Genomic DNA, 17,915 nt, shown 5'->3' on the forward strand with positions numbered 1-17,915 from the left:
CTCTCCGTCCGCAGCCAAACTGAAGGCAGATGCAATAGAAAAACAATTTTAAATGAAGTGGATCATATGACGTTAGCTTTGAAAGAAAATTTATAACTCAAACACAAAAACCAAGCAAAAACAGACCAATATCCTCGTAACTTCTAAAGAACTCCTGCATTGCCTTGAGTGTATATTAAAACAGACTTATTGCTATGCAATACTAATGTGACTAGGGCCGGTAAAAATGTTTTCATTCGTGGTATATTTAGAACACAAACAGCAAGTTCATGGATTTAACATCATACGAAACGTGCAGAAAATTGTCACCCTTAGAGATTAAGTTGAAGAAATTGAAATATGACAATTGTTTGTTATATAATATTTCTATCGGTTATAAACTGTACGCTGAATTAAAATGCATGTTCTGAACCGAGTGTTTGAAGCAGAAGATCCCAGTTAAATACTACTACTTTCGAAAGCGTTTTCCTTGTTTATCATTATTGGTACATGCAAATTGCAGCTGACTCTCTGCATAAGCGGTCACCTGTATTAAGCAGGCAATTGCCTTAAGCAGTCAGTCAACAAACAACCAAAAATTTACATTTTTGTTCAAATTTCCATTTGTCTTAAGCAACCATCCCTTGATTGGTTTCTAAGTACAGGTTTGTCTGAGTGTATGTTTTATAGCCGTTATAATTGATAATGAATAAAAAAGCAAATTGCAGTAGAGGCTATGTTTCAGTTTGTTTTTATTTGTATGTACAACTTGAACCAAAAATTGCTTCGAGTATTTTTCATTGCTTTCAATAAACGCTTTCTGATTTTATATTGATCTCTATCTTTAATTCTTAATGTGGTTCTCCTTTTTCCAGACCATAGCCAGAAAAAATGTGTACGACCCCTTCTTGTTGGCAATATATCGTTTGTGTTATTTTGCATGTTAATTATGTTTATCGGCATGATATTTATCATCTTTGATAAGATTAAATAAAGATATATCTACTTTAAAATTAAATTTCATTTCAAGTATATTTAAACCTTTATTTGTCTTTCTTCATAGAAAAATCAATTGGTTACCAGGACGCGAAGGTAATTTTTCAAATGAGCAAAATTTATGACTTTGTTAGATAAGGCTGATTACCAAATCATCAATAGATATTACCTAGTAAACTATGTGCAGCTGTCAATTACAAGTGTTTTGCTTAAAAAGATCTTGAAAACTGTCATCGAAGCGGTTTGAAGCTTTCCTGTTTCTCCAATAAACGCTATCAAAAAATCAGGATTGGCTTTTTTGCTTTTTAAACTGGTGGATGTAGAAAGTCTTTATTGAAAGAAATACGTTTACATGAGGAGGATGGAATCAACGTTACGCTTTTGCAAGCGAATTCTTTTACTGTGCTTGGTATTGTTTTTTGGTAAGTAATATTATTGTATTTCCTCTTAGTGATACTGTAACAGAACCTTTTTGTTCATATAATTTGTTGTTATTTGAGTAAAGTCATACAGATTTAAGTATTCCATCATGTGTTCTATATATTCCTAATCTAGCAGAATAACCATAATTCTACAGTTTACAGGTGGTTTTAAATTTCATGTTTTCCTAATTTATTCGCTTTTAAACATAATGTTGCGTAAAAAATAAGTATACATACATACATTTCTTATCGACAGCAGGCAATTCTACAGGCCCACGCGCTCTTAATTTCGCTGTCACTTTTATTAAATTATAAGGTATTTTATTATGTTAAAATGGCGTGACTGCTTCAAAACACCTTCATATATCTTAGATATCAAAAGACATGGAGTAGATTCTTGCGATTTTACAAATTGACTGCATTTGCATTTGTGTTCATATGTACATAAAAGTACTACATCACAAAACATTTAATGTTTGAAAATTTGTGTTTTATTGTTTTATTTAGAACTTCTATAAATGTGTTAACGGAATCCATTAAAGCTGTATGCTCCTTTTCACCATGAGATCGATTTTTCTTTTAAACTAAAGAAGAATAAATTGGTAAAGATTGTTTTATGTAAATATCTCTGATTTTTTTTCAAATAATGATTATGTTTGTTATTTTCGTTGTTGATTAAAAGCAGAGCAGAATTTCAAGTTTTGTTTGGTCAACGAATATTACAAAATATGCATAGTCACCAAAAGGACCTTTCAATGGAAAGTTTTACAATAAAATATGTCAAACTAATTCAGGAAACTACGCCACCTATGTTTTTTTAATTCATTATTTTCTGTGAGTGAAATTCATTCAGATTTTGTTTGCAATGAATTATTTTGCATTATACACTCACTATTTTATATTTTGTCTGCATTTACTAACAGGCGATATGATATTATTTGTGTTATTTAAACTCTAAAAAGGAAAACAGATCAACAATTGTTAAACAATTAGAGCCTAATTTTCGAAAAACATCATGTAAAATTATATTGCTTTGATAAAAAGACAAATAAAAAAAAAACAATTAAACTTTTAGAGGGGTTGCAATGAGTAAATGAGCTTAGACTCTTGCACCTGATGTTATCCTTCAGTTAAAAGTTGCTAAAATGTATTACCTGAAGAGTAAAATGATTAACTTCTAATTTAAAAGTTGCAAAAGTTTAAAGTGAAGAAAAAAAACACCTGAAAAAAAGTGGTCGACATGTCTTTCTAAACTTTGTTTGTAAAGTAAATATATTTTGATGATTAATAAATTCGCATTTTGAGGTGAGTTTAACAATAACTTCAATTTCGTCAGGGTAGGCCAAAGACAGAAATACGAATATTTCGGACAAGACACTATTTCTTTCAATGCGGTTCTTACTATAGAATTACGAAATATTTTAGCCCAAAGTTTGTTGTTGTCCATTCCGGTAACTTTAAACAGATTTTGCGCAGTAACCATGAATTTAGAAAACGACAATTTGCTCTACAATCAGAATATTGTTAGCGTTCAAAATTATGCTTCAAGCAATGTTCAATATTTCTGAAGACGGGGCGAATTATTTGTTTCAGAATACCATGATTACCACATGTTGTTAATATCAAATACTTGTTTAATGGACACAAATGCGTTTGTGTTAATATTCTGTGTTCATGTTCTTCAAATAGATGCCCAAAATAATTAATTTCGTCTAGAAATTGGAAGTTCAGTTTGTTGAAAAACTGAAAATAAATTATATAATGAAAAGAAGGCATTCTGAACCATCAGTTTTCGAGTCCTGGTCAACTTTCCATTTTTCAAGAGCTTAACAAGGCTTTAGCGTTTACGTTCATCCGCTTCATTCTGTGTATACAGAAATCTGCTGTTACGGGACGATTAATTTTGAAAAGCATTGCTTAAGTTTTATTGACATTAAACTTCAAACCCAATGTGTTAACGTAACAGTAAATGTTTACATCATTAGGCTTCAAATAAAATCGATTATACTGCCGGAATAAAGAGTTATGGTCATGGAGTACATTCAATTTTTCTATAACAGAAGAATTCCAGCTGGTGCTTTGGTGTGTGTGAGTGGGGTGTGTTTGGGGTGCAAATTTCATTACCTCTCATGAACAGACTCAGTCAGTCTTTTTGCTTGGACGCGTTCTATGCTTCCTTAGGATCTTTTCACAGATTTTATCAACTATTATAACAGTAGTCTTTAAGTGCCGTTAGGCGGCTGTAAAAGGTCTCCCCGTACTTGGACGCAGTGTTGATATATTTCCTGTTCCTTTGGGGCCATGTAGTACATTCATTTTCGCTTAAGACTGGTGTAATTATACCTGGCCCATATTAACCTGGATATTCCCTACTCTCGAATTATCTTAAAAATGGTGACAATAAATCAGATGTTGACTTGGCATTTCAGTTTTTGGCTAACCCCGCATCTCTGATTTCGGAGTCAGAACTCTTAATTGTTTAAATCAGTAGTTTCAAATATTAGCACACCGCTCGTTGTGGAAAAACATTCATCAGTTCTTTTAAACAAATTAAACAATCTGTGACTTTGTTCTTATATATATTTTTTTTATTTTCCTAAAATTTCCTTGCCTGCTAAATGGACAATTTATCTTTTCTTATTCCTTCTCTGACGCGAAAAGCGTGCCCCCGCCTTTTTCACTCTTGTAATGAGTTCGAGCGCGTATCAAGTTGCATTGGCTCTCATTCTTCTTATTCCTAGTATTATATCATTAGGCTTATCATTATCGTTCTTTTAATTTTTATTTGTATACCAAACTATATGGTCAAATGTTTCATTGAAGCCATGGATAGTGTAACGATATAACATAATTCAGAACGATTTAACGATGAATAATAGCAGTAAAGTATACAAATCTTACTTTCTCCAAACCGTGGAAAAAATAGCGAAATCGCCCATCAACTTGCTATTCCCTAATCTGCCATTCACTATGAAAAATGTTATTTAATTGGCTAATATCTAGCAGACGCCACCCAAAGTAATCGAGCACGTGGTCTTTGTTTACGCGAGGTGGAATAGACGTACTGCCAATAACTGATTGATCTCGATAAAAGTATTTATCAAAGATTAGATAAAAGATAAAGAATCTAGGTTATTTGATTGTCCGCTAATAAAATCAACTGACATGAGTACTTTTTATTAACAATTCGTTTTTGAAAATATTCCCTTCAATATGATCATAGATGGTTAAAAATACTAGAATCATATGGATAAATATAAACATAACGTAAAATATATACCAGACTTAAATTAGCTGCATAATTTGTACATCCAAATAATACCTGTTTTCCTGTAACAGCTATACGAATTTTCTACTATAGTGTATCAATACACATATATTTCGCTGCTACATCATCCCCTTCTATTAACTTTTGACTTAGTTTCATGAATGTTATTTGAAATATAACCATGAATATTAAAATATGATGTGCCTTTTTGGATTACTGACTTCTGGTATTTCTTTTATTTTCTGTGCAACTGTACAGTAACCCGCCGTTATTAATTTAGCGGACGATGCCAATCTTAGTGGAATTTTACTATTATAGGACGTGTTTTCTTTTAACAAACACAACATCGTAGAGTCATGTAGTATACAAAATCTAATATTCAATCCTTTCTCTATTACTTTTACAAGATAGCCATGTGCTTACATTTTTGTTCGTATTCATAACAGCAAAATAATATTTGAACTGTATACCAGTGTGGGTCTTTCCGATACGTAATTTAGTTCTATTTTATTTTTGTTTAGTGTCAATCGATTCACAGGATCCTTGTTATGCAGCAAACCATCAGACGTTCCCACAAGATAGTCTTGGTTCAAGAAATGAGGTTTGTGATCCGAAAGTATCTCCAATTTGCGACTACTACCTTAAAGATGATTGGTACGTCCTAGAGAACGCAACACTTATGAATCATTGTCCAATTAAAGGAAATTGCGGAGTCGCCTACCCAACATGGATGAACGGCAAGTAAAATAGTTGTTATTTCTGCTATTCAAACGCACAAGATTAGTATTAAGTTCACGCGTAATTATTAAATAAGGGCATTCCCGCGAGCAAGCATAAGCGGTCACACATGCCTTATACCCATACATGAACCTCCATGTTCTGTTCCAAAAGAGGGAAATAATGATATAAGGATTGTAATTAGAGTAACTATAGGATGTAAAATATTAATTTCATGAGCACTGTCATATACTTCTACACACAAAATGGTTAAAATCTGCTATTTATGTGCACATATATAAACTATATGATGGTATGAGCCACAAAGGCTATAGCCAGCCAAAAAAAAGATATTGGGGAATAAATCAGTGGAGGCGGGTGGGGGATCGGGGGAATTCATCCAACGGAAAAAAATGAATTGTACATGCAGCTCTTGTCTTATAATGCATATCTAGATATATAATATCCCCTTTTGGAATTATCAATATAATGAATTACGCTTGTGAAAATCGTACATAGGCCCAGGCCCTTGGACCAAATTGGTAATTATGCTAATAGCTATCATATACACACCGGTTGATCTGATGTAAATTGAAGCAAACAATACCTGATAAAGTTGACTTTTATTTTCAATGATTGCTTTTAGGTAACACAAAGATCATAACTATTGATACAAGTAGTCTGGTGGATAGGGAAAAGCGGAAGAAGCAAACTATCTTGTATAACTAGGAGACAGTGGGCCGAACATTTCTTTCAAAATGCTCTCAGATCTGAATTATAGGCTTTCCAAAATATATGCTTGCCGTGTCTTAGATTAGTGCGTTGGGTGCAACCCTGAATCAGATAGTACATACATTGATTTAAATATATGTGTGTATGTATAGGGTGTAGGATTTTTCAAATGATGGAAGCCATGGTAGGAATGATTCCCCTCCAGCAAATTTGGTAATTTAAACGCTAAATCCTGCTGTCTGCTGAGGTTAAAGAGGAAGAAATTTCTGTAATTAATTAATTTGCATTTTGTACCAGTAGAAAAGTTCGTATTCTAACTGAACTGTTTTATAAAGAGTTAAAATATAAATATTGTCATTTCATTTTTGGTCTATCTTTTTGAGAACTGTTTTCACTAAAATGGTCATGTTGTCTGTAAAAAGTGTTGAAACCTTTCTGCATGAGGGTTGTGTGGGTCCTCCGCAAGAAAATATTGAACTCCTGAATTCTATGAGGATTTCAGCACTGAAAATATGGTGAGAAATTACTTTAGGTTTAGTTCGTGTTTAGTTCGTTTCATGTCAAACTATCCTTGAAAAAAGACATTTTAGTAGGATATTTTATTTCGAAGCTAGACTCTTGTAGGAAGTGGTACCATCGATGATTATTTCAAAAGTCAAATTCAGAATTCGATAGAGCACTTAGGATAAAACTACAAATGTACAATATCAATAAGAAGGCAATATTATACACTCAAAGTGCTCCCCTCCCCAACCTCCCAGCTCTTATAACTGTGTATACAGTACAGGTTACTTATTATGTATTGAAACTATCAGCGTAACACAACGCAGTTAAATTTACATCTTAAAACTTTAATACTTTCAAATTAATTTTGCTCTCGTATTCAGCTGTTTCTAATACTAGTATTTAAACGCTTGTGCAATTATGTTCTTTCTTAATAATGAAGAAAACATCCCAGAATATCAAATAGTCGGCCTCTTTCGACAATTATCCTCAGTTATTCTTTTATATATTTATTACAACAGCATTGTAAAATTGATGTAGTTAGATTAGAAAAAATAATATACAGGAAATACTATTCACATTCATGTGAAGGAATTGACCTAAACATATTTTAAGAGTTGTCATTTCGAGGGCTGAACGGCAAAACTGCCGTATCTCTTCTTTATCTAATATCATGACAGTGTTCCGGTCTGTTCGTCAGCATACCTCTTAAATAGTGTAATAAATTGGGTTTCGAGAAAATGGGAAGTGGGGATTAATGCAAAAGTACTTATTGATCTAGTACTGTTTAAAATATTTGCATATAGTATCACAAACGACTGTTTCATTCCTCTTATCATCAAGGTTAGTTGCATTTAGCCACGTGATGCTTTTATCATAAAACTGCATCATTTGCAAATCACACACACGCAAGCACGCACGCACACACACGCACACGCACGAACGAACGCACGCACGCACGCACGCACGCACGCAGAGGTATGTCTGTGAAAGCCATGGGTAGCTTCGACTTCTGCTTCTACAGTTTCATCGAAACATATTTGTTTACAGATGGAGCACGAGTTGCTACGTGATTTAACTTTTCTTGCATAAAACAATATTATAAAACGTATAATCTATGCCTTCTTGTTAAAGTATAAAATGATATCAGTTATATACATTTGTAACTAAGATCTTTGTTGAAAATGAATGATCAAGCACACTTCCTGGTATAAATATCAATTTATCTCCAAATTTGAAATGAAGTTTTTACTCCCATTTCATTTGATGAGCATAATAACAGAATTAATAGATACATGATGCCATTTATTGATTCTATTTCTTCGGTTGGTATATTCAAATACAGCAGAATCACTTAACACTTCTTTATCTATAACCTTGACTGTATTCTATAAGATATCTGTTATATACATGAGTATTTTGTTTATCATGAGCGTTCTTTAAAATTTTAAAGCTGAAATGGAATAACCTTTTGTAGCATTGAAACTTCGACATTAAGGGTGTAGAAATAAAATTTGCAAATATGCAGTTTCCTTTTATTGTTTTTATCTTTTTTTTTTAAAATTTTTATATTTGTTTTGGGATTACCATCAGAACGACATATTTAGTGGTAATTTAGCATTTTCCAGCGTCTGGTGCCACAGGTGTTCCTCCGTGCATTATTATATTAGGTTGAAACACTGACCTTTCGTAAACCACCTGGATGGCTTCTTCACATGACAAATGCAACGTCCCGAGAGCGTCTCGAATTCACATCGGTTAGGGGCAAGGTATTTTAAGTCAGCGACCTAAACCACTTGGCCACGGAAGCCCCTGGCTTTTTAGTGTTTTGTTTTGATTTTGTTTTATTCATTGCCAAGTTTAATGTTTAAAGATGAATGAATGTAGTTTTATGGCCTGATTTCAAATGTAGGAGGTTTTCCAAGAGTTCAAGATGGCGAAGTGAATCAAACAGCTTGCATAAAAATGGATGGCGATTGCTGCAAAATGAACGTAACAATGACTATCAAAAATTGCACAAGTTTCTTTGTGTTTTATCTGCCCTCACTTCCAGCGTGCCCGATGGCATACTGTTTCAGTAAGTGTATTTATTTACAGTCAACTTACATGTATGCAGAGTGAGAGCTAGATTAAAAAAGAAATTTCAAGTTAGACATGGTATATGTATCACATATTGACATTATTCTAACTCAGCACATGATACTACTCAAATGGGGGAAGGAGTCTTAAAAAAGACATATTTTCATTCATTGTAAACCGTTTTTAATACTAATACTTACAAGAAAGCCAGGACAAGGGAAGTGCATGCCACTTCAGCAAGAACTGATTTTTGTTGTAAATGTAGCAATTTACTTGTGTCTACCTAAAACAGTTAACGCAACTTCAGAAATATTTTTTGAAATGTGCTGGTCGAAGTAATTTGTCCTAAAAGTTTGGATAATTAAACGCCAAGGCTTAATATATACTATTACTTTTTTTAATATGTCAAATCATAAGATATTGCCACCGTTTTTATTGTGTCATTTCAGAATCAACCATGCCATGTGATCCACCAACAACAGTAGGTAAGGCAATGCGAGTGCAGTTATTTATTTTTACGTTAAACTACTATTTCATTTCCAAAGAAATGTTCCATTCAAGAGATGCTCTCCTAGCTTGAACTATCTAAGCTCAATATCAATGTAGTTGTTACTAGAAGTCGCCATAGTTTGATAAAGCCATGTGTGATGACTTTAGCTAGACAACCTGCCATAAAGTACTTTTTTTCATACGTACATGGAGTGTCTAAAAGTATACATCTAGATCAAAGGCATACTAAATGGGAATTGTATATCAATGATTTTAATTGTATGATTGTGAATGTGTAGTCAACAATCAGCTTAGTAATACAAGATGAAATTGGATAAGAAGTAATTTCATTAAATGTAGTAGAGAATGCAAGAAACATATTACAATTTCAATTTTTCAATATTAATTTGCATATTGTTGGATGTGCATTATCACGTATTACCAGTGAAAAGGTTTGTGTTCCCGTAGCATAATATTAAGATGATTACAACAAACCAGATAAATATTTGATTTAGAACTGATATGATAACTTTTATGTTTACAATGTGTTTACATGGACAAACATTGACATCTATCCCCCCACCCCCCCCCACCTGGATATAGATTACAGTTTGAGTCGGGTTGGATCCGCCAAGCAGCCTTACACTGTTTATCAAATGAAAAATTATGAAATGAATAGAATCGATATAATTCAAACATTGACAGAGTAGTTCACATAGTTACCACAAACAAATGGTTAACACACAGCAGTCATAGTTAGCTATATATTCACCTTCGCTATACGATGTCATTGACTTGAGCGAAAGCGAAAAGTGACAAGGTTGAGAAGCGAAGATAATTCTATCTAATTTCAAATCAAAATCATTACTTAGTTACGTCCCTTGCCTTAACCAAAATCTGAATCTAAAGTATTTCAGTTGCAATCGTCACCTTCAATACCTTGTATTTAAAATTGATCTTTAACAGCTGACCTTAAATTTTTGATTTTTGTAAAACGTTCGAACAGATTGTTTTACATTATTATGTTTCATACTATTTCGATATTTCTATTACTGGTTGGGAACCATTTTCCGGACACATTTTCATATTTCGGCTCCATTATTCCCAAAAAAAATATTTGACATAAATGAAGCTCACACTGCACAAACTTCAGCTCCTTCCACATCCGATGCTGTAATCAGCATCGCGTTGTGACGTGAAATATGGGTTCCATGGGGCCTCAAATGGGGTCACTAAAATGAGTTATTTTCCCGTCAGGTAAACCAGTTTCCGGACAAATATTTTGACAGTGTTTTGTTGTCAATTTGGTATCAAAACAAGTAATCAAACTATTTCTACACATTTCTATATCATTCATCTCTTCAAAATTGCGCACGAAGCATAACTCGACTTTCAATAGCAGCTACGAAAGCAAACCGAGGTTGACTATAAAAAAACTTGATTTTCGTCTTATACGAATTCTTGATAATTCCAATGGATATAGAATGAAATTAGTGCAAAAATCGACAGGCCTGCATCTTACGTAACTTTTAGCGTTAAATTAAAAGTAGAACATGTTATGAGCAGACAACCATTGTTTGATTTGTTCTTCCCCACTTGATACCTCGGCATGTGTGAACTACTGCGCATGCGCAATACTATCTTCATGCCCCGTTAAGACAGAAAGTTGTTTTGTAAACGCAGGTGAGTTATCATCAAAAACCAAAACATTATACAGTCTTATAAAACAGTGGTTTGCTGTAGACATGAAGAACAAACATCTAAATGATCTAGTTGAAACAATTACATGAATTACAGCGAAATAAAGCGGATATTACATGTGTCCGGAATCTAGTCCTGTCCGGAAAATGGTTCCCAACCAGTAAGTCCATTTTGTTTCAAATATTAAAGTAGTTACAAACCTACTTGTTAAGGTGGGGTGTTCATATAAGCCGACAACTACTGCGAGTCTAAGTGAAAAAAGTTGAGAGTTAAGTTTTAAAACAACGCCTTGAAATTTCTGTATCAAATATTCCAAATAACATTTCCACATCAAATGTACATTTAACTTCGCTAACATTATTTTTGCAATTTCAGGTACAACACCAAAAGGAAGTGCATCCACAGGTAATTTCTTCTTTGAATACACTCGGAACAATAAGCATGCACTAAATAGTCATTTTGTCTGTTCATATGGCTGCCCGTCATTATCGATTGTTTTCTTTCATATTTGTGTGCATGAACTTTTGTATAATTATATTGAATATGTCAAAATAATTTAACACTGTAATGAACTTTTGCTTTATTTTTTAACTTCCTTTAGAATTTTTGTCTGTCTTGGTGTTTCATTAAATAAAACATATGGTTCCATAAACATGTTTATTTAATTATCAGTTTTTATTCTTAGTGGATCTATGTCGTTCTTTAAGTAAAAATGTAAATTACTGAACAAAAAATGACAAGAGCACATCATCGAGATAGTGGAGAAATAAGTCAAGTCAGGCGTGCTCATTTTTTAGTTACGCTTTTTAAAAAATGTCTATTGTTTACCAAATATTGCTATCTATTTTTAAGTTCTAAATCGAAATAATATAATTCATTGAAAGTCATCATCTTTATCTTATTCAGCTTTTGTTTTTATTTTCAGTTTTGAAACTGGAATTTAATATCGTAATTCGAATCGCCATTTATATAACTTTTGTGCAGGTTGTAGTTTTGCAGTTTAATACATGTGAAGGATGACACTTAACTGGTGTGAAATTAAATTCTAGATGTACTTTTGACTTATTTATTGTAGAAGTGAATCGCACTCTTGTGAACTTTTAATCATTATCATAATCATAATATATATGACAAGAACACGGAAAATGATATGCATGTTGATTTTCGAGTCTGTATTAAAAAGAAAATTGAGAAAAATAAACAGCCCTTATGATTTTATACAAAATGTTTACCTTTTTTTGCATAATAATAATTTCTAGTTATGATTCAATACTGATTCGAAACTGGTTTCTATAAATTGCAATACATCAGATGTTTTAAAGGCCGCTGCTGAGGCTTGTGTACTCTTTATTGCTTTATTCGTAAGATGAGCACTGTGTATGATTTGGTATTTAGTAGTTTATAAATTGTCAAACCATCTACTTTTTAATGCAGTCCGACTAAAGTACATTTCCAATTAACGCTACGCACATAGGATCTGAAGACGTGCTATTGATAGCCTCGTTCTGACGACCCTTCCGGTAGCCAATCAGGGCCTTACTTTCAACATTTTGTATGTGAAAGTAGAAGTTTTAAAAGTGTATATTTAGCCTGGGTTTTTCATATTTACAATTCTTATGACGACAACATCGCGACTCCATCCTCGTGTTTTGAGAGCAATCATATCTCATGGTACGGACTTGGTCACGTAAGGTGTCAGACAGCCGTGTAAGCGAGAGGTCCCGGGTTCGAGCCCCGGACTGACTGCACAATTTTCTCACCCATTGACATTCGACGCTATTTTGATGGTTCAGCCAAATGCTTATTGAAACAAGTCGTCTGACTGGTTCAAATAAAAAGAGATTAATAAAAATAGCAATATCGGAAATCCAAAATATACAGAAGACGAATGTGAATGGGTCATTCTCAGATCTTCGTTTAGAAGATCAAGTACTTTAGTCAGATTGCTTTTTAATGTTTGCAACAACTTATATATCAAAACGTTTTTGGGTCTTGTTATATGTTTCTATGTTTTACTTTCCTTGCTTTGGGAAAAAAAACGATATCCTATATCTTATTTCTTCAAAAAAATATTCTTTTCATATTGTGTCAATGCAATACAACTGATGAGAACCAAGCTGTAATATAGCAGACCAAATCATTGTGTTGAAAAGTGCAAAAAGACTTTAAAGGTTTCTCCAAAACTGAAATGGACTTCCCTTCTTGCCATTTTTGCATTGTTTCTAATTTTCATCCGAAGAAAAATGGAAACATTCAACAGTTTGCGTATGCCTTGCCAGTCAAATCATTCATGACCTTCCTGGTTAATGAAGAATAGATATTTCTTTTAAACATGACACCTTCCAGAAGCTGATGTTTACTTCAGGTATATTTCATACAACTTCAGAAGTTCAAGATTCGCGAGGTGATGAAGCAATATCAAGTATGTACTTTAGAATATTGGTATCTTTATTATTAATGTATTTAAGAGCCTGTAAAATGCAATATTTTGTTACAGTGGTTCGGTCAGGCTATACGAATATCCTAATTCAACGTGACAATTTCGCATATTGCGAAGGCGATTTTTTTTCAAGTAATAAACAATTAACGAATTCGCTAATTATTATGATAATGTTAATGTTTTGGGCAGCATTATGGACCTTTTAGATTGTATTATAAGATTTTAAGTGTTGCCAAAGATATTCGCTGTTGCCAAAGGTGTATAGAAATGTTTTCTTTGTTTAAATATACACATATACTGTTCGGGGACTTACGTATACATTCAATACAGTATAAAGTAAAATATTTACACTGTCTTCCAATATTTGCAATAATCCTGTACCCAAAGCATAAATCAAATCTGAATGTTACATTACTGAAGGACAAGGACAAGGTTTGTCTTTAAACTTTAAATTTAAAGACTACTCTGGCCTCCACCAGACCGGTAAATAGCTTTGATTTACGTCCAGGTATGGTCTGAGTCTGTAAAACATTAGTTCAGTAGTGAGCGAGTTTAGATTATTAGACGAAATGATCAACAGCAACATTATATTAACAACGATAATTTTACAGTTTTTTTTGTTTCAAAGCTTTTCGTGCTATGCCTTTTCAAGACTTCTTAAATTTAATTATCATAATATAGTTCTGTTTAACTAATACTACAAGATGTCGTCCAAAGATTTGTATTCATTACACTGTTTGGAGGTGAAATGGATTTAGATCTTTAGTAAATGTAATATTTAGGTTTAGTCCTACCCACAAGGTAACACCTTGTAACATCAAAGTGTCATATCTACATTTTATTACTTTCAGACTGTTCAGTAAACTTTGTCTGTTAAATAGAGTAGAACAATTCAGTTTAACTTAAAACAACGCACTACTTTTCCTTTTTACCGAAATTAATACCATTTCATTCAAATATTAAACATGCACATGTAGCATAGTAAAAAGTATATACAACTTTGAATTTTCCTAAAATATAAATGAAGCACATTGTACAAATTTGTCGAATGTTTTTGATTTTCAAATAAATATTTTTAACAACAGATGGGAATTCAAACACGCTTCTGATTGCTTTATGTTCTGGAATACTTGCCTTGTTGCTTGGGGCTGCTGCTGTCGTCTTCGTGTGGATTTTGGCGACTGGAAGGTTAACAATTTTATGTAAAATACTGCTTTTGCTTACACTGGAATGTTCCATAAACAGTTAAGAATTAATTATATTCACTTCGCTCGTTCGTTCATGTACAGTCTATTTGAATCTTTCAAATATACTTCAAGACGACTTCTGCTTCTTTTCAGCATTGATGTCAGCTTCAAACAGAGCTGTAGAATATTATTGTAAAGATATTCTTTTTAATCATAGTCGTAAAAATCATTGTAAAGCGCCCAGAACAATGTAGTTTCAGAAACACATACTTCATATTTTAAATACTGCACATTATGAAGGGACCGGTAGTCTAGTGTTTAAAGTGTCGGCGATTAACCAGGAGGGCGTGGGTTCGAGCCCCACACAACAGTACTGGCTTTTTCAGGAAGTGGACTCGTGAGTGGTTCACATAAGCTAGAATCAGTCCACATAATCGAGCTAAAGAGAATTAGTATAAATTAATACTGTGCATTAAGATACGATCAATTTCAAGACGAATTTGTATGTATATATAAGAAACTGATTGTATAGTTACCATTACAGTCTACATATCAATTTCAGATGCAAAAAGCAGCACGTGCCAACTGCGAAAAATGCCACAGTTTCGCCGGAAAATTTCGACGTGTCGTACAATAACACACCACCTCCATTATATTCGGAGAAATGAGCAGTTATTTGATCGCTTTGTGCTATGAATTCCTAACAACAAATTTAAGGACCAATTTTAGAGAATTACCTCATTATGGCACTTTGCATCTAGGGACATTCCGCAAATTTGCAAAGTTTAGAAAAACAAAAATAAAATTATTGGTATCATATGACGTAGTTTCCTACTATATTCTCTTAACGTCACTGTTTTCATTAAGCGCTATTATTTTGAGAATTGCGCATACAGGTAATGTAATTGTTGTTCTTCATAAATGTTTTAAGAAGTTCGAATATATTTTAGATGGTCCTTTGAAATATTCTAAGAATCCGTGGTTCACTTTTATTTTATCTTCTATTATTCTGTCAGTTAATGAGTTTGAGGGTAGATTCGATTTTCTTGTTAACGTGTTTATACGTTAGTTCACGCTTTGGGTATACATATATTTCAATAAATTCAGAATTTAAAGGCACTGACCTCCAGATTTTGGCTAAAAATTATCTTTCTTTCAAGTTAAAGTTTTGTCATATTAAAACATTAGAATATGAGTTTTTGTGTCTAAACTATTTCAAAAATGCCAGATCAAGAAAAAAAAGATGACCGTGTCGGGAATCGAACCGGACCGCCGCGGCAATAAAAAAGATTTTCCACTGTCGTTACCAATAACGCTTTAGAGGATTTTGTGATAAATGCGCGTTAAATATAGAAATTCATAATCGAGGCAATTTAGGCAATTTACCCCAAGTTAAACGTTATAAACGCTTTTCGATTGTCATCGTAAAAAGTAGCCAAAACAACTAATTCTGTTGAATTTCCGTAACATATTTTCTGTCAGTACTTAAGTTTCAAAGCATTCTTAAGAAATACAGTATTAATTACCAGATATCTAAAAATCTTCTCATTTTTTTTTTTTGGTTTTGTTTTCGAACGATCTGGAGGCCAGTGCCTTTAAAGTTAAGAAAATAATGATTCCTTATCTTTGATCTTCGATATGGCTGATTGCGTTGTATAATTAAATGATAGAACTTAAAACATCTGCGGACTGTAAAATCACTACTAAAGGCTTATAAATAATTAACTTATTTTATCATCAAAAGCAGTGTCTTTGAATTTTGCACTGGTAAATACCATTTGAATTGTTCACACGAATTATTTGTCGAACAAAAGTCGTTCGGATCAGATAAGAACTGAATTCTTACCACTTTCCTTCTACAAACGTGATGTCAAAAATGGATGTCAAAAATGGACATTATCTGCAGGTACAAACTAAGATGCTTTTTCATAATATAAGTTAAGGAAAAAAGTTCCTGTTGTAGTTTATTCAGTTATGCCTTATTTTATGAAATGTGTATTTTTTATTCAAAAAAGAAGAAAAAGAGAACTGCTTTTATAGTTGGTATGTGTCTGAAAAACATAGAAAAATAATATTCTTATTTTTTGTCAATATAATTGATTTCAGGTAAACACTTCAGCTGGAGTCTTTAACATTAACCATTTAAAACCTAGTTCTATCTTATATTGCTACAAAAGTATTTTCACATTGCAAATTTTGGTATGCCGAGATGTCTTTGCTGACATTCTGACTTTTTTACACAGACTTATTGCCTCTCGGCGAATACAGTTTCGCAGAAGAATGATAAACTGTTATGCTGTTTATGTCATTAAATAAAATGTCAACGGCTGTTAAAGAATTGAAATAATAAAACATTTTTCACCAATTTGCAATTTGCATTTTAAATATTTTTTGTCCCTCTGAACTGAATTCATCCTATATTTTTGTATCAATAAAATGTTTTAGTTACATTAACTGAGATACGTGATGTTTTACCATGTAAGTAGAGAATAGTCTAACAGTCAACTGTATTTTTATATGAAAGTTATCAAGTGAATCCGCCCATATCTGCCGAGTCTAATAAGACTTATATAAAATGACAGTAGTTTGTTGAACTATTTATCATTTAACTCATATCACCTGCCTAGAACAACATATTTCCTTGTCTTATTTCGTAAAATTTGATTTCTGAAGCAAAAATAAATAACTACAGAGTTTGTTGCTCTTAAAACCTATGAACGAAACAAAACGGCAGCCATAATGAATTCAATTCAGACAATGTTCATTATCTTTATAATATTCTTATAAAATAATAAGACAACTTCCTCCTTTCCTGAAACCATAATAAATCTTCTTTTAAATAAATTAAAACATTCTTCATTTCCACATTTTAAAACATCTTACTCAGACAGATACATATCCCAAACACTACAAATGTTACTTACAGACTCAGCACATTCAGAAACTCTGACTTCTAAATACGCTGTTCCAAGAATAATAATAAACATAAACTCTTTTAAATCAAATCTGTCGAAAACAAATGCCTTAAAGTAGTCAAGAATTATCAAGTATATTGTCTCGAGTGTATCTAACCTTTCCATGAATCGGTCCATGTAAATATTGTGATGTCATGATTAAGTTACACATTAACGTCTTTATGTTCATTAAAAATGGAGAAAGGCGGAGTAAATGCAATTGCTAGTTGAGATTTTTAAAAAAAAGCTGTTTCGATAAAAAATCATACAACATGAAAAGTGTTCCCTGTTGGAATGAAACAGAAAAGCTAGTCCGTCAATATTGGCAGGACCGATGTTGTTTTCAGGTAAGTGATAACAAAAAATATCAGGCAAGGGGTATCGAGCATTTTCTATGATAGTAGTTGTGTGCTACAAAGATTTCATCCGTGTATATTTGACAAAGAC

The 17,915-nt window shown here is 32.7% G+C and overlaps 1 protein-coding gene across 1 annotated transcript; it reads left to right on the forward strand.

The window, feature by feature from the left end:
- The first annotated feature begins 1,238 nt into the window (after positions 1–1,238).
- On the forward strand, positions 1,239–16,879 carry LOC128558466 (oncoprotein-induced transcript 3 protein-like). Its single transcript, XM_053547822.1, has 8 exons — positions 1,239–1,397; positions 5,187–5,402; positions 8,531–8,695; positions 9,147–9,182; positions 11,263–11,292; positions 13,253–13,309; positions 14,413–14,515; positions 15,077–16,879. Exons 1-8 carry the CDS (start codon positions 1,328–1,330, stop codon positions 15,180–15,182), a joined length of 783 nt encoding a protein of 260 aa, XP_053403797.1. The 5' UTR covers positions 1,239–1,327; the 3' UTR covers positions 15,183–16,879.
- Positions 16,880–17,915: the final 1,036 nt, after the last annotated feature.

This window comes from Mercenaria mercenaria, chromosome 7 (genome assembly GCF_021730395.1).
Source record: "Mercenaria mercenaria strain notata chromosome 7, MADL_Memer_1, whole genome shotgun sequence".
NCBI lineage: Eukaryota > Metazoa > Mollusca > Bivalvia > Venerida > Veneridae > Mercenaria > Mercenaria mercenaria.